The sequence below is a fragment of the Rhinichthys klamathensis genome, unplaced genomic scaffold (genome assembly GCF_029890125.1).
Source record: "Rhinichthys klamathensis goyatoka isolate OS25496 unplaced genomic scaffold, OSU_Roscu_1.1 h1tg000515l_1, whole genome shotgun sequence".
NCBI lineage: Eukaryota > Metazoa > Chordata > Actinopteri > Cypriniformes > Leuciscidae > Rhinichthys > Rhinichthys klamathensis.
Window position 1 is genome coordinate 284,272 of NW_026606995.1, and position 18,594 is coordinate 302,865.

The 18,594-nt window shown below is 47.8% G+C and overlaps 1 protein-coding gene across 4 annotated transcripts in view; it reads left to right on the top strand.

Annotated features, from left to right (window-relative positions):
- The window catches only part of sema6a (sema domain, transmembrane domain (TM), and cytoplasmic domain, (semaphorin) 6A), a 106,312-nt gene that overhangs the window by 62,684 nt on the left and 25,034 nt on the right, over positions 1 to 18,594 (top strand). For all 4 annotated transcript variants that reach the window (XM_056238293.1, XM_056238295.1, XM_056238294.1 and 1 more), the window contains exons 10-16: positions 844 to 1,061; positions 1,834 to 1,965; positions 9,706 to 9,861; positions 10,509 to 10,682; positions 15,072 to 15,212; positions 15,299 to 15,376; positions 16,279 to 16,337. In XM_056238293.1, the coding sequence (XP_056094268.1) occupies positions 844 to 1,061; positions 1,834 to 1,965; positions 9,706 to 9,861; positions 10,509 to 10,682; positions 15,072 to 15,212; positions 15,299 to 15,376; positions 16,279 to 16,337 (958 nt within the window). The remainder of the gene's footprint in view (positions 1 to 843; positions 1,062 to 1,833; positions 1,966 to 9,705; positions 9,862 to 10,508; positions 10,683 to 15,071; positions 15,213 to 15,298; positions 15,377 to 16,278; positions 16,338 to 18,594) is intronic.

The window sequence follows — 18,594 nt, forward strand, 5'->3', positions numbered from 1 at the left end:
TATAGTTATCATTATAGTTATCGTCTGCTTGTGTGGATGCTAATATAGCTATCGTTATAGCTATCGTTATAGTTATCGTTAAAGTTATCGTCCGCTGGTGTGGATGCTAATATAGCTATCGTTATAGTTATCGTCTGCTGGTGTGGATGCTAATTTATCTATCATTATAGTTATCGTTTTAGTTATCATCTGCTGGTGTGGATGCTAATATAGCTATCGTTATAGTTATCGTCTGCTTGTGTGGATGCTAATATAGCTATCGTTATAGTTATCGTTATAGTTATCGTCTGTTGGTGTGGATGCTAATATAGCTATCGTTATAGTTATCGTTATAGTTATCATCTGCTGGTGTGGATGCTAATATAGCTATCATTATAGCTATCGTTATAGTTATTGTCTGCTGGTGTGGACACTAATATAGCTACCGTTATAGTTATCGTTAAAGTTATCGTCCGCTGGTGTGGACGCTAATATAGCTATCGTTATAGTTATCGTTATCGTCCGCTGGTGTGGATGCTAATATAGCCATCGTTGTAGTTATCGTTATAGTTATCGTCTGCTGGTGTGGACGCTAATATAGCTATCGTTATAGTTATCGTTATAGTTATCGTCCGCTGGTGTGGATGCTAATATAGCTATCGTTATAGTTATCGTTATAGTTATCGTCCGCTGGTGTGGATGCTAATATAGTTATCGTCTTCTGGTGTGGACGCTAATATAGCTATCGTTATAGCTATCGTTAAAGTTATCGTCCGCTGGTGTGGATGCTAATATAGTTATCGTTATAGTTATCGTCCACTGTTGTGAACGGGCTCTAACACTCGTGTCTCTCTCTCTGATCAGGTGGTGTTCCCGCGTGTGGCGCGCGTGTGTAAGAACGATCGTGGCGGCTCTCAGCGAGTCCTGGAGAAACAGTGGACGTCCTTCCTAAAGACGCGACTCAACTGCTCAATCCCGGGAGACTCTCATTTCTACTTCAACATCCTACAGGCCGTCACCGACGTCATCCACATCAACGGACACGACGTCGTCATGGCAACCTTCTCCACGCCATACAACAGGTGCGCGCGAGAATCTCCCGTGTGTTGCTCTTCCATCATCGTTTGTGTCCGAGCAGTTGAGCATTAAATAAGCATTAAAGCTGCAGTGTGTAATATTTAGGAGGATCTGTTGACAGAAATGCAATATCATATACATAACTATGTGTTCAGTGGTGTATAAAGACACGTCTGCTTTCTCTCTACACACACCGCGGGTCCGCTTACATCCACATGTTTCTACGGTGGCCCTGAGCGGACACACGCGTTTCGTCACTATGTTGTTCTTCGTGTAAAGAAGCTGCTAAAGTCAGCGAGTAAAACACTGACACAATGATGAACAAGTGACAATAACATTCACAATAACATCGTTTTACTGAATAATCAAGTAAATCTAATCTCTTAATTTATCTTTGTAATGCCTCATTGTTTAACTGGCTACTCTCTGCTGTCTCAGACGACGACATCACTTCCTGTCGGCCACCGTAACTTCGGTTGGGTGCAATTCGCAACCCCGCCACTAGATGCCGCTAAATTACACACTGCACCTTTAAGAGGCGACATGGACATTTTGACTGGGGCAAAATTCCAGTGAATAAATGAACTCGTGTTGATGGGAAGGCGACACACAACGAGTGTGAATTACTCAGATCTTCTGACCCGCGGCTCTTCTGTCTCTCTGAGATTCACAGTTCATAGAACCACAATTCGGCCCTTGTGTGCGGCTCTCAGACGCACAGGAGTGATTCACAGTTGTGTTATTTTGGCGTGTCTCTGTGATGAATGTGTGTTTCAGTATCCCGGGCTCGGCGGTCTGTGCGTATGACATGGCAGAGGTCGCGCTGGCCTTCACCGGACGCTTCAAAGAGCAGAAATCGCCAGATTCCACCTGGACACCCGTGCCGGAGGAGAAGGTGCCCAGACCCAGGTACACAACGTTTAAAATTAATCTTAAAGTCCTCCTGTAGTCAATAATTGTATCCTTTAAAACCAAAATTACATATTTAAACGTTTTTTCCTTGATAAAAATTCTTCATGCCTTAAAACATCTTGAATGTAACTCGACACCCTCGCCTCATTTAATATGCGCGGTTCTATGAATATGCAGATGAGCCCCGCCTCCACTCACTCCCTCAGCTCAGAGATCCACTGGTTGACGATCACACGTTGATCTGATTGGTTACAAGGTCGTTTGTGACGTCAGAAACACCAGCGATTTCAAACCGTGTTTTTGAGACTGTCTTTGGTTCACTGCAGTTTTAAGGAGGAAATACTCAGCAATGCTGTCGACTTATGAACTTACACATGGTGTGTCTTAAAGCGTATTAAACACCACATAGACACATAAACAACATTAAACGCTGGATTTACACCACTGGGGGACTTTAATAAGCATGTCTTCATTCAGACTAGTAGAAAGAAAACATCCAAAACATACATTTAAGTGTTTCGGTTATTACAGTTTGTCTATTATTTTATTTTAAGTGTGTTTTTAATGTTCTGTCTCGTGAGCGCAGTGTTTGTGAACGTAAAGCTGGTCCTCCAGATGCAGGGTTTTCTGCTCGCTCTTCATCCTCCATATGGCTCGTCTCTGTGTCATGAACGAGGAGTATCGCCTGCGCTGATTAACATAAAATTATGTGTTTGTGTGAAGCGAGGTCAAGTGTTAATGAGAGCGCCCGTGCCAACTGTGTTTCAGTGTAATTCTGTGAGGACATGTGCTGGGAGAGAAGCGGCGTGTTCCCCGTACAGCGCCGGGACTCGCTTCACGACTGTAGCGCTGCGTTCCTGAAGACATCAGCGATAGTCACGACTGTAGCGCTGCGTTCCTGAAGACATCAGCGATAGTCACGACTGTAGCGCTGCGTTCCTGAAGACCTCAGCGATAGTCACGACTGTAGCGCTGCGTTCCTGAAGACATCAGCGATAGTCACGACTGTAGCGCTGCGTTCCTGAAGACATCAGCGATAGTCACGACTGTAGCGCTGCGTTCCTGAAGACATCAGCGATAGTCACGACTGTAGCGCTGCGTTCCTGAAGACATCAGCGATAGTCACGACTGTAGCGCTGCGTTCCTGAAGACATCAGCGATAGTCACGACTGTAGCGCTGCGTTCCTGAAGACATCAGCGATAGTCACGACTGTAGCGCTGCGTTCCTGAAGACATCAGCGATAGTCACGACTGTAGCGCTGCGTTCCTGAAGACATCAGCGATAGTCACGACTGTAGCGCTGCGTTCCTGAAGACATCAGCGATAGTCACGACTGTAGCGCTGCGTTCCTGAAGACATCAGCGATAGTCACGACTGTAGCGCTGCGTTCCTGAAGACATCAGCGATAGTCACGACTGTAGCGCTGCGTTCCTGAAGACATCAGCGATAGTCACGACTGTAGCGCTGCGTTCCTGAAGACATCAGCGATAGTCACGACTGTAGCGCTGCGTTCCTGAAGACATCAGCGATAGTCACGACTGTAGCGCTGCGTTCCTGAAGACATCAGCGATAGTCACGACTGTAGCGCTGCGTTCCTGAAGACATCAGCGATAGTCACGACTGTAGCGCTGCGTTCCTGAAGACATCAGCGATAGTCACGACTGTAGCGCTGCGTTCCTGAAGACATCAGCGATAGTCACGACTGTAGCGCTGCGTTCCTGAAGACATCAGCGATAGTCACGACTGTAGCGCTGCGTTCCTGAAGACATCAGCGATAGTCACGACTGTAGCGCTGCGTTCCTGAAGACATCAGCGATAGTCTCGACTGTAGCGCTGCGTTCCTGAAGACATCAGCGATAGTCACGACTGTAGCGCTGCGTTCCTGAAGACATCAGCGATAGTCACGACTGTAGCGCTGCGTTCCTGAAGACATCAGCGATAGTCACGACTGTAGCGCTGCGTTCCTGAAGACATCAGCGATAGTCACGACTGTAGCGCTGCGTTCCTGAAGACATCAGCGATAGTCACGACTGTAGCGCTGCGTTCCTGAAGACATCAGCGATAGTCACGACTGTAGCGCTGCGTTCCTGAAGACATCAGCGATAGTCACGACTGTAGCGCTGCGTTCCTGAAGACATCAGCGATAGTCACGACTGTAGCGCTGCGTTCCTGAAGACATCAGCGATAGTCACGACTGTAGCGCTGCGTTCCTGAAGACATCAGCGATAGTCACGACTGTAGCGCTGCGTTCCTGAAGACATCAGCGATAGTCACGACTGTAGCGCTGCGTTCCTGAAGACATCAGCGATAGTCACGACTGTAGCGCTGCGTTCCTGAAGACATCAGCGATAGTCACGACTGTAGCGCTGCGTTCCTGAAGACATCAGCGATAGTCACGACTGTAGCGCTGCGTTCCTGAAGACATCAGCGATAGTCACGACTGTAGCGCTGCGTTCCTGAAGACATCAGCGATAGTCACGACTGTAGCGCTGCGTTCCTGAAGACATCAGCGATAGTCACGACTGTAGCGCTGCGTTCCTGAAGACATCAGCGATAGTCACGACTGTAGCGCTGCGTTCCTGAAGACATCAGCGATAGTCTCGACTGTAGCGCTGCGTTCCTGAAGACATCAGCGATAGTCATGACTGTAGCGCTGCGTTCCTGAAGACCTCAGCGATAGTCACGACTTTAGCGCTGCGTTCCTGAAGACATCAGCGATAGTCACGACTGTAGCGCTGCGTTCCTGAAGACATCAGCGATAGTCTCGACTGTAGCGCTGCGTTCCTGAAGACATCAGCGATAGTCTCGACTGTAGCGCTGCGTTCCTGAAGACATCAGCGATAGTCACGACTGTAGCGCTGCGTTCCTGAAGACATCAGCGATAGTCTCGACTGTAGCGCTGCGTTCCTGAAGACATCAGCGATAGTCATGACTGTAGCGCTGCGTTCCTGAAGACCTCAGCGATAGTCATGACTGTAGCGCTGCGTTCCTGAAGACATCAGCGATAGTCACGACTGTAGCGCTGCGTTCCTGAAGACATCAGCGATAGTCACGACTGTAGCGCTGCGTTCCTGAAGACATCAGCGATAGTCATGACTGTAGCGCTGCGTTCCTGAAGACATCAGCGATAGTCACGACTGTAGCGCTGCGTTCCTGAAGACATCAGCGATAGTCACGACTGTAGCGCTGCGTTCCTGAAGACATCAGCGATAGTCATGACTGTAGCGCTGCGTTCCTGAAGACATCAGCGATAGTCACGACTGTAGCGCTGCGTTCCTGAAGACATCAGCGATAGTCACGACTGTAGCGCTGCGTTCCTGAAGACATCAGCGATAGTCACGACTGTAGCGCTGCGTTCCTGAAGACATCAGCGATAGTCACGACTGTAGCGCTGCGTTCCTGAAGACATCAGCGATAGTCACGACTGTAGCGCTGCGTTCCTGAAGACATCAGCGATAGTCACGACTGTAGCGCTGCGTTCCTGAAGACATCAGCGATAGTCACGACTGTAGCGCTGCGTTCCTGAAGACATCAGCGATAGTCATGACTGTAGCGCTGCGTTCCTGAAGACATCAGCGATAGTCACGACTGTAGCGCTGCGTTCCTGAAGACATCAGCGATAGTCACGACTGTAGCGCTGCGTTCCTGAAGACATCAGCGATAGTCACGACTGTAGCGCTGCGTTCCTGAAGACATCAGCGATAGTCACGACTGTAGCGCTGCGTTCCTGAAGACATCAGCGATAGTCACGACTGTAGCGCTGCGTTCCTGAAGACATCAGCGATAGTCACGACTGTAGCGCTGCGTTCCTGAAGACATCAGCGATAGTCACGACTGTAGCGCTGCGTTCCTGAAGACATCAGCGATAGTCACGACTGTAGCGCTGCGTTCCTGAAGACATCAGCGATAGTCACGACTGTAGCGCTGCGTTCCTGAAGACATCAGCGATAGTCACGACTGTAGCGCTGCGTTCCTGAAGACCTCAGCGATAGTCACGACTGTAGCGCTGCGTTCCTGAAGACATCAGCGATAGTCACGACTGTAGCGCTGCGTTCCTGAAGACATCAGCGATAGTCACGACTGTAGCGCTGCGTTCCTGAAGACATCAGCGATAGTCACGACTGTAGCGCTGCGTTCCTGAAGACATCAGCGATAGTCACGACTGTAGCGCTGCGTTCCTGAAGACATCAGCGATAGTCACGACTGTAGCGCTGCGTTCCTGAAGACATCAGCGATAGTCACGACTGTAGCGCTGCGTTCCTGAAGACATCAGCGATAGTCACGACTGTAGCGCTGCGTTCCTGAAGACATCAGCGATAGTCACGACTGTAGCGCTGCGTTCCTGAAGACCTCAGCGATAGTCACGACTGTAGCGCTGCGTTCCTGAAGACATCAGCGATAGTCACGACTGTAGCGCTGCGTTCCTGAAGACATCAGCGATAGTCACGACTGTAGCGCTGCGTTCCTGAAGACATCAGCGATAGTCACGACTGTAGCGCTGCGTTCCTGAAGACATCAGCGATAGTCACGACTGTAGCGCTGCGTTCCTGAAGACATCAGCGATAGTCACGACTGTAGCGCTGCGTTCCTGAAGACATCAGCGATAGTCACGACTGTAGCGCTGCGTTCCTGAAGACATCAGCGATAGTCACGACTGTAGCGCTGCGTTCCTGAAGACATCAGCGATAGTCACGACTGTAGCGCTGCGTTCCTGAAGACATCAGCGATAGTCACGACTGTAGCGCTGCGTTCCTGAAGACATCAGCGATAGTCTCGACTGTAGCGCTGCGTTCCTGAAGACATCAGCGATAGTCACGACTGTAGCGCTGCGTTCCTGAAGACATCAGCGATAGTCACGACTGTAGCGCTGCGTTCCTGAAGACATCAGCGATAGTCACGACTGTAGCGCTGCGTTCCTGAAGACATCAGCGATAGTCACGACTGTAGCGCTGCGTTCCTGAAGACATCAGCGATAGTCACGACTGTAGCGCTGCGTTCCTGAAGACATCAGCGATAGTCACGACTGTAGCGCTGCGTTCCTGAAGACATCAGCGATAGTCACGACTGTAGCGCTGCGTTCCTGAAGACATCAGCGATAGTCACGACTGTAGTGCTGCGTTCCTGAAGACATCAGCGATAGTCACGACTGTAGCGCTGCGTTCCTGAAGACATCAGTGATAGTCACGACTGTAGCGCTGCGTTCCTGAAGACATCAGCGATAGTCATGACTGTAGCGCTGCGTTCCTGAAGACATCAGCGATAGTCACGACTGTAGCGCTGCGTTCCTGAAGACATCAGCGATAGTCACGACTGTAGCGCTGCGTTCCTGAAGACATCAGCGATAGTCACGACTGTAGCGCTGCGTTCCTGAAGACATCAGCGATAGTCACGACTGTAGCGCTGCGTTCCTGAAGACATCAGCGATAGTCACGACTGTAGCGCTGCGTTCCTGAAGACATCAGCGATAGTCTCGACTGTAGCGCTGCGTTCCTGAAGACATCAGCGATAGTCACGACTGTAGCGCTGCGTTCCTGAAGACATCAGCGATAGTCACGACTGTAGCGCTGCGTTCCTGAAGACATCAGCGATAGTCACGACTGTAGCGCTGCGTTCCTGAAGACATCAGCGATAGTCACGACTGTAGCGCTGCGTTCCTGAAGACATCAGCGATAGTCACGACTGTAGCGCTGCGTTCCTGAAGACATCAGCGATAGTCACGACTGTAGCGCTGCGTTCCTGAAGACATCAGCGATAGTCACGACTGTAGCGCTGCGTTCCTGAAGACATCAGCGATAGTCACGACTGTAGTGCTGCGTTCCTGAAGACATCAGCGATAGTCACGACTGTAGCGCTGCGTTCCTGAAGACATCAGTGATAGTCACGACTGTAGCGCTGCGTTCCTGAAGACATCAGCGATAGTCATGACTGTAGCGCTGCGTTCCTGAAGACATCAGCGATAGTCACGACTGTAGCGCTGCGTTCCTGAAGACCTCAGCGATAGTCACGACTGTAGCGCTGCGTTCCTGAAGACATCAGCGATAGTCACGACTGTAGCGCTGCGTTCCTGAAGACATCAGCGATAGTCACGACTGTAGCGCTGCGTTCCTGAAGACCTCAGCGATAGTCACGACTGTAGCGCTGCGTTCCTGAAGACATCAGCGATAGTCACGACTGTAGCGCTGCGTTCCTGAAGACATCAGCGATAGTCACGACTGTAGCGCTGCGTTCCTGAAGACCTCAGCGATAGTCACGACTGTAGCGCTGCGTTCCTGAAGACATCAGCGATAGTCACGACTGTAGCGCTGCGTTCCTGAAGACATCAGCGATAGTCACGACTGTAGCGCTGCGTTCCTGAAGACATCAGCGATAGTCACGACTGTAGCGCTGCGTTCCTGAAGACATCAGCGATAGTCACGACTGTAGCGCTGCGTTCCTGAAGACATCAGCGATAGTCACGACTGTAGCGCTGCGTTCCTGAAGACATCAGCGATAGTCACGACTGTAGCGCTGCGTTCCTGAAGACATCAGCGATAGTCTCGACTGTAGCGCTGCGTTCCTGAAGACATCAGCGATAGTCACGACTGTAGCGCTGCGTTCCTGAAGACATCAGCGATAGTCACGACTGTAGCGCTGCGTTCCTGAAGACATCAGCGATAGTCATGACTGTAGCGCTGCGTTCCTGAAGACATCAGCGATAGTCACGACTGTAGCGCTGCGTTCCTGAAGACCTCAGCGATAGTCACGACTGTAGCGCTGCGTTCCTGAAGACATCAGCGATAGTCACGACTGTAGCGCTGCGTTCCTGAAGACATCAGCGATAGTCACGACTGTAGCGCTGCGTTCCTGAAGACATCAGCGATAGTCACGACTGTAGCGCTGCGTTCCTGAAGACATCAGCGATAGTCACGACTGTAGCGCTGCGTTCCTGAAGACATCAGCGATAGTCACGACTGTAGCGCTGCGTTCCTGAAGACATCAGCGATAGTCTCGACTGTAGCGCTGCGTTCCTGAAGACATCAGCGATAGTCACGACTGTTTCCCGAAACCGTATCTGTCGCAAACTGGTCGTTCAACCGCGTTGGTTAATGATGTCACGCAGCTGTGGAGTAATAACTACTGTTAATGAATCTGTTAGAGGTCGAATTAATGCGAGATGTTTTGCTATAATTATGCACATTGCATCTGAGTCTATTTCTCATTCTTCTCAGTTATTTTGCTTTATTTCCAGATTCGATCATAGGCTCGTTCTCACGCACTAGAGCTCGTTCACACATGCGCACTCTTCACAAACTACGCTTTAACTCTCTTGACAAACTAAAAGCATACATTACATTTGTTTGTACAATTCTAAATATATAGATTGCACTGAATGTCCGCTTGCTTATTCTGCTCAAGATCAGGATGTATTGAGTCCACATCTCATGAAAACGAGAAACTGCTTCTAACCGCAGGTCGGGGTCGAGAGCGTCGTTCCCAACGCACAACTCTGCGATGCTGTTTGCGAATGTTTGTTAGAACGCTGTTTTCAGGAAACACGACTCGCTGAACTGATGATAACGACAGAACTTGCGACCATAGTCAGCTAACGATCTAGATTCAGTTTAAAGATTCATTGCTTCATTCTGACTTTCTCTCGAGCTGTTCTTGTCGGTGTTGTTTATGATGGAGAATATACAGATGTGTGATGATGTGTGATGATGTGTGATGTAGACTGATGTTCACTGCTGTCGTCTTCAGGCCGGGCGTCTGCGCAGGAACTTCTTCTGGTGAGAAATTCAAAGTGTCCAATGAGTTTCCGGACGAAACGCTGAACTTCATCAAGGTTCACCCGCTGATGGACGAGGCCGTGCCGTCGATCGCCAACCGGCCCTGGTTCCTCAAGACGATGGTTCGGTGAGTGCCATCAAACATCTTCAGAATGATTCAAATCCTGACTCAGTGAGAGAGACCTGCTCATTTACACGGATGAATCGAGTCATTTGCATCCGAGTCAGACATGAGCGATTCACTCACACTCATAGATGTGTTTCAGTTCTTCAGAATCATCGTATCAGCTCGAGCCTGAAGGAAAGAGGAGGTTCACCCTCATGAGAGCAAACACTGGCGTCTGTTTTCTTATAATGAAGTGGATTATGTGAGGAATATGTGTGTGTTCTCTGTGAAACGACATCTGGTTACAGCCTGATAAGTTTCTGTTCACTTGGGTTTGTGTAAAGTTGCCCCAGTAAAACTGAATTATTGAAAACACATTTGCTGAAGAAGCGTCGGTATCGCTTTATTACGCCGCTTCAGACTCCAGAGACTGGGAAAGATGAAAAAACATGTATAATTTGTCTTCTTATTTCCATCTTGCCAGTTTTAATTAGCCTGAAAATGTATTTGCATACTGATTTGGAAATTATACATACATTTGATTAACACTGAGATGAGCTCGCTAATTGGAAAGGCAGATAACGGTTTAATTTCTTTTCGACGGAAATCAGATGGAAATGTCATTGTAACCCTTATTCCTTCTGTGTGTGTGTGTGTGTGTGTGTCAGGTACCGTCTCACTCGTATAGCCGTGGATAACGCCGCCGGTCCTCACCGTAACCACACCGTGGTTTTCCTGGGATCGGAGCGAGGAATCGTTCTGAAGTTCCTGGCTAAGATGCGGAGCGGATTCCTGAACGACAGCCTGTTTCTGGAGGAGCTCAGCGTCTACAACCCAGACAAGTGTGTATTCCATTAGCAAGAGCTCTGTCTTCTGCACACACTTATCAGGTTACAGCGGTCAGTAAATTAAAGAGCGCTGCTGGTTTGGAGCGAGAGGAACGCGCACTGAATGATTAAAGAGTCTAATATGTGCTGACGGCCTCGGGACTCTGGGATAAACAGGAGAACGATGAGGCGTTTCAGGACAGTCGAGCTGTGTTTATACCAGCACAGGCATTTATTAAAGCAGACGCCACCTTACTGCGGCTTTATCATGTGCTCAAATCAATGAAGCGCATTAATATGCATTTATTATTAAGAACAGAAGACAATATTCAGATTCAGGGTTTGTTCTCGTCTGATAGTATAGAGGTTATGCGCGTGAAACACTGAGTGGCACTCAAAAAAACACACAAAACATCTAAAACGGGAAAGAGATTTTTGAGATTTACTCTTTCAAACAGATTTGACAAGAAATCTGAGGTAAATTTTTACAGACTGCGGAAAGCTACAGAACAGAGAAGCAAATGGATCGATCGCTGTGACTCATAGAAACAACTGGATCCAGGCGGAGAACGGTGGATTTACAGTTATTACTGTGTGTAAATATGCTGAATTTAGGGGTAAAATCATACCCTATATATTATATTGACAACTCATCAATTAAATATTTACCATCGTATATTCTGCATAATTGGATGTTTTTAAATAAACATTGACCAAAAACTACACAAGTTTTAGGGCTGGACGATATGATGATATATACAAACATTGATATAGTAAGTGATCACATGGATTTAGACCTATATTGTATTTATTTAAAGCGACTAATTTGCTTTATGTATTTCCCCGGCGTTGAAATCAGTCTCATATAAATGTCAGGAAAACACTGTTTCAATATCATGATCACTGGATCTGTGGTGAGTTGTAAGAAACACTATATCGAGTCCAAGCTTTAGTTTAAACTGATAATTGTTTGTCCTCTATTAACTCCAGTCACTCCGCAGCGCTTCTGCCACTCAGTGTTCCTGCGGGAAACTGATGTCAATGCATAACCTCTGTTAGTGCAGTCAGATCAATAATATTACTGGATATTAAGTGCCTTTTAACTGAAGCGGTTTACGATTGCCAAGAAACACAGAACATTTCCAGATGAACTGAATGTGAGTCGCACTGTAAATACTTTGCTGTAGGATTTACTTCGTAACAATTTTCACTCAGAAGTTGCGAGTGAATTCCACGATTATTCACAAAGTAACACATTGAATCAAACATGACATTTTTAGGTAGAAAGACTGAAATAATATTTTCTTGTAAAACGTATTACCAAAATGCTTATTTAATAGGGGTGTAACAATATATCGTGTCACAATATATCCCATTCAAAAATGCATCAAAATGTATCACCCAAAATGAAAATTACTGTGTGAGAAAAAAGTATTAGTGTCAGGACTGCATTACACTACTATATATAATGTTGAATATAATGTATAATAATGTAATGGGGGAATATCTGTGGCTCCTGATACTGTAATGCCAGATGTCTGATGTTACCAGTGGAAAGTGGCCTACATTATTTTAAATATATCTAGTCAGAGATCAATCATATTCGTCTAAAATAATTCTGTATTTTCAGCTTCAGATTCATGAATATTGTTATTCTGGTGTCTCTGTTGGGTTTCAAGCTCCAAGTCCAAGAATATTCATTTACACCCACAGTGTAATACCAAATTTAGCATTTTAATCAACAGTACATTTTTTGTTAGCCTTATATCATATGTCTTGGAGTATCACAATAATATCGTATCGTGAGTTCAGTATCGTGATATGTATCGAATCGTGACATGAGGGTATCGTTACACCCCTATTATTTAACTTATATATTTTTTCCAATGTGTCAAACTGTGTGTGTTTGGCGTATGTTTGCGTGTGTTTGACGTGTGTTTGCGTGTGTTTGCGTGTGTTTGACGTGTGTTTGCGTGTGTTTGACGTGTGTTTGACGTGTGTTTGCGTGTGTTTGACGTGTGTTTGCGTGTGTTTGACGTGTGTTTGACGTGTGTTTGACGTGTGTTTGCGTGTGTTTGACATGTGTTTGCGTGTGTTTGACGTGTGTTTGCGTGTGTTTGACGTGTGTTTGACGTGTGTTTGCGTGTGTTTGACGTGTGTTTGCGTGTGTTTGACGTGTCTGACGTGTGTTTGCGTGTGTTTGACGTGTGTTTGCGTGTGTTTGCGTGTGTTTGACGTGTGTTTGCGTGTGTTTGACGTGTGTTTGCGTGTGTTTGCGTGTGTTTGACGTGTGTTTGCGTGTGTTTGACTTGTGTTTGACGTGTGTTTGCGTGTGTTTGACGTGTGTTTGCGTGTGTTTGACGTGTGCTTGCGTGTGTTTGCGTGTGTTTGGCTTGTGTTTGCGTGTGTTTGACGTGTGCTTGCGTGTGTTTGACGTGTGTTTGCGTGTGTTTGACGTGTGTTTGCGTGTGTTTGACGTGTGTTTGCGTGTGTTTGACGTGTCTGACGTGTGTTTGCGTGTGTTTGACGTGTGTTTGCGTGTGTTTGACGTGTGTTTGCGTGTGTTTGACGTGTATTTGACGTTTGTTTGCGTGTGTTTGACGTGTGTTTGCGTGTGTTTGACGTGTGTTTGCGTGTGTTGGACGTGTGTTTGCGTGTGTTTGACGTGTGCTTGCGTGTGTTTGCGTGTGTTTGGCTTGTGTTTGCGTGTGTTTGACGTGTGCTTGCGTGTGTTTGACGTGTGTTTGCGTGTGTTTGACTTGTGTTTGACGTGTGTTTGCGTGTGTTTGACGTGTGTTTGCGTGTGTTTGACGTGTGCTTGCGTGTGTTTGCGTGTGTTTGGCTTGTGTTTGCGTGTGTTTGACTTGTGTTTGACGTGTGTTTGCGTGTGTTTGACGTGTGTTTGTGTGTGTTTGCGTGTGTTTGGCTTGTGTTTGCGTGTGTTTGACTTGTGTTTGACGTGTGCTTGCGTGTGTTTGACGTGTGTTTGCATGTGTTTGACGTGTCTGACGTGTGTTTGCGTGTGTTTGACGTGTGTTTGCGTGTGTTTGCGTGTGTTTGCGTGTGTTTGACGTGTGTTTGCGTGTGTTTGACGTGTGTTTGCGTGTGTTTGCGTGTGTTTGACGTGTGTTTGCGTGTGTTTGACGTGTCTGACGTGTGTTTGCGTGTGTTTGACGTGTGTTTGCGTGTGTTTGACGTGTGTTTGCGTGTGTTTGACGTGTGTTTGACGTGTGTTTGCGTGTGTTTGACGTGTGTTTGCGTGTGTTTGACGTGTGTTTGCGTGTGTTTGACGTGTGTTTGCGTGTGTTTGACTTGTGTTTGACGTGTGTTTGCGTGTGTTTGACGTGTGTTTGCGTGTGTTTGACGTGTGCTTGCGTGTGTTTGACGTGTGTTTGCGTGTGTTTGACGTGTGCTTGACGTGTGTTTGCGTGTGTTTGACGTGTGTTTGCGTGTGTTTGACGTGTGTTTGCGTGTTTGACGTGTGTTTGCGTGTGTTTGACGTGTGTTTGCGTGTGTTTGACGTGTGTTTGCGTGTGTTTGACGTGTCTGACGTGTGTTTGCGTGTGTTTGACGTGTGTTTGCGTGTGTTTGACGTGTGCTTGCGTGTGTTTGACGTGTGTTTGCGTGTGTTTGACGTGTGTTTGACGTGTGTTTGCGTGTGTTTGACGTGTGTTTGCGTGTGTTTGACGTGTGTTTGCGTGTGTTTGACGTGTGTTTGCGTGTGTTTGACTTGTGTTTGACGTGTGTTTGACGTGTGTTTGCGTGTGTTTGACGTGTGCTTGCGTGTGTTTGCGTGTGTTTGGCTTGTGTTTGCGTGTGTTTGACGTGTGCTTGCGTGTGTTTGACGTGTGTTTGCGTGTGTTTGACGTGTGCTTGCCTGTGTTTGACATGTGTTTGCGTGTGTTTGACGTGTGTTTGACGTGTCTTTCCGTGTGTTTGGCGTGTTTGGCGTGTGTTTGACGTGTGTTTGCCGTGTGTGTGTGTGTGTTTGATGTGTGTTTGACGTGTGTTTGCGTGTCTTTGGCGTGTGTGCGTGTGCTTGCCTGAGTTTGACGTGTCTTTGCGTGTGTTTGGCGTGTCTGACGTGTGTTTGTGTGTGTTTGACGTGTCTGACGTGTGTTTGTGTGTGTTTGACGTGTCTGACGTGTGTTTGACGTGTGTTTGACGTGTGTTTGATGTGTGTTTGCGTGTCTTTGACGTGTGTGCGTGTGCTTGCCTGTGTTTGACGTGTCTTTGTGTGTGTTTGGCGTGTGTTTGACGTGTCTTTGCGTGTGTTTGGCGTGTTTGACGTGTGTTTGCGTGTCTTTGACGTGTGTGCGTGTGCTTGCCTGTGTTTGACGTGTGTTTGGCGTGTTTGACGTGTGTGTGTTTGATGTGTGTTTGACGTGTGTTTGCCGTGTGCAGGTGCAGCATTGACGGCGTGGAGGACAAGCGTATCGTTAGCATGCAGATCGACCAGCGCAGTCACTCTCTGTTCGTGGCCTTCAGCTCCTGCGTGGTCAAAGTCCCGCTGTCACGCTGCCAGCGCCACGGAAAGTGCAAAAAGTACGTATGCTTTCTCTGTATTGGAACCGTTTCCTGCACTTCCTGTCTCTCCTGTCCACATCACCCCTGGTGTGTGTCTCTCTCAGGTCCTGTATCGCCTCCAGGGACCCGTACTGCGGATGGGTGTCCGAGGGCGCCTGCACAGAAATCACATCTGACTCGAAGTAAGCGCCTCATTCTCAGCCCTGTAATTATAGATCATGCGAGCCAAGCGATGATGTCACTCTACCCAGCATCCCTCACTCTCGGTGGCCTGATGGGATTGTGGTTTGAGCTGCCGGAGTTTCTCATCTGGAAAAGAGCGTTTGACCCCAGAAAGGCTCTGTAATTCATCTGTTTATTATACGGCGTATTGAACGAACAGCATGTGATGTTTCTGAGCGGGTGAGCGTCATGTGACCTCGTCTGATCTGAGGAGTTTATATGCTGTTATTACTTCTGTTGTTTTCCATTTCATAAATGGAGCAGACGGAGGTTATGCGAGGTCGAGATGTGCAGTTTTTCTAAAGTGACTTAGTGAAGGATTATGGGATACGATCTGCGTCCGCAGTTTAAAGGCTTGATGCGTTCTCCATCGCTTTAGAAAAAGCTTTTTATTAAATGTGTTCTGAGAGAGAAGCGTCTCCGTGGATTTGAGGCGGTCGTTCGTTGTGCTTATGAGCTTCAGAGCACTTAATAATAATAACAATAATGTTTATTTTATATTGTTTTATATAATAATAAGTATATTATTTTATATCGTTTATATATATTCTCTCATGAGCAATTAAGTTGCAGGTGAAATGATGAATCTCTCACGGGGGGTTGAATAATAATGGGACGTTCTTCATTATCCAATCAGCATCTGTGAAACTTTATAAATGTTTTTTATTAATATTCCTGCCACATTTGAGATCTTCTTTGCTGCTTCTTTTTCACATGATATTGTTTGAATGGCATTGATTCACTCAAACATTTATTAATATTTGAAAATGTACTTGAGATTGAAGTCAGTGAGTGTGAAATCGAGGTGTTGAAGTCAGTCGTCTCACTGTGTGTGTGTGTGTGTGTGTGTGTGTGCGCGCAGATGGCCGTTCGAGCAGGACGTGGAACAGGGAAACACAGATGGACTGGGCGACTGCCAAAGTAAGCAGAACCCGTTTACTGAGCGCTGGACACACGAGAGCCTCACATACAGCTGCTCACACACACACACACACACACACACACGAGAGCCTCACATACAGCTGCTGTCACACACACACACACACACACGAGAGCCTCACATACAGCTGCTGTCACACACACACACACACACACACACGAGAGCCTCACATACAGCTGCTGTCACACACACACACACACACACACGAGAGCCTCACATACAGCTGCTGTCACACACACACACACACACACACACACACACACACACACACACACACACACACGAGAGCCTCACATACAGCTGCTGTCACACACACACACACACACACACACACGAGAGCCTCACATACAGCTGCTGTCACACACACACACACACACACACACACACACGAGAGCCTCACATACAGCTGCTGTCACACACACACACACACACACGAGAGCCTCACATACAGCTGCTGTCACACACACACACACACACACACACACACACACACACACACACACACACACACACACACACACACACGAGAGCCTCACATACAGCTGCTGTCACACACACACACACACACACGAGAGCCTCACATACAGCTGCTGTCACACACACACACACACACACACGAGAGCCTCACATACAGCTGCTGTCACACACACACACACACACACACACACGAGAGCCTCACATACAGCTGCTGTCACACACACACACACACACACACACACACACACACACACACGAGAGCCTCACATACAGCTGCTGTCACACACACACACACACACACACACACACACACACACACGAGAGCCTCACATACAGCTGCTGTCACACACACACACACACACACACACACACACACACACACACACACGAGAGCCTCACATACAGCTGCTGTCACACACACACACACACACACACACACGAGAGCCTCACATACAGCTGCTGTCACACACACACACACGAGAGCCTCACATACAGCTGCTGTCACACACACACACACACACACACACACACACACACACGAGAGCCTCACATACAGCTGCTGTCACACACACACACACACACACACACACGAGAGCCTCACATACAGCTGCTGTCACACACACACACACACACACACACACACACACACACTCACACACACACACACACACACACACGAGAGCCTCACATACAGCTGCTGTCACACACACACACACACACACACACACACACACACACACACACACACACACGAGAGCCTCACATACAGCTGCTGTCACACACACACACACACACACACACACACACACTCACACACACACACACACACACACACGAGAGCCTCACATACAGCTGCTGTCACACACACACACACACACACACACACACACACACACACACACACACACGAGAGCCTCACATACAGCTGCTGTCACACACACACACACACACACACACACACGAGAGCCTCACATACAGCTGCTGTCACACACACACACACACACACACACACACACACACACACACACACGAGAGCCTCACATACAGCTGCTGTCACACACACACACACACGAGAGCCTCACATACAGCTGCTGTCACACACACACACACACACACACACACACGAGAGCCTCACATACAGCTGCTGTCACACACACACACACACACACACACACACACACGAGAGCCTCACATACAGCTGCTGTCACACACACACACACACACACACTCTCACACACACACACACACACACACACACACACGAGAGCCTCACATACAGCTGCTGTCACACACACACACACACAAACACACACACACGAGAGCCTCACATACAGCTGCTGTCACACACACACACACACACACACACGAGAGCCTCACATACAGCTGCTGTCACACACACACACACACACACACACACACACACACGAGAGCCTCACATACAGCTGCTGTCACACACACACACACACACACACACACACACACACTCACACACACACACACACACACGAGAGCCTCACATACAGCTGCTGTCACACACACACACACACACACACACACACACTCACACACACCCTCACACACACACACACACACACACACACACACACACACACACACACACACACACACACACACACACACACACACACACACACACTCTCACACACACACACACACACACACACACTCACACACACACACACACACACGATTATAATAACGATTACTGTTCTATTAATGTCCAGATCAACACGTTTCTCA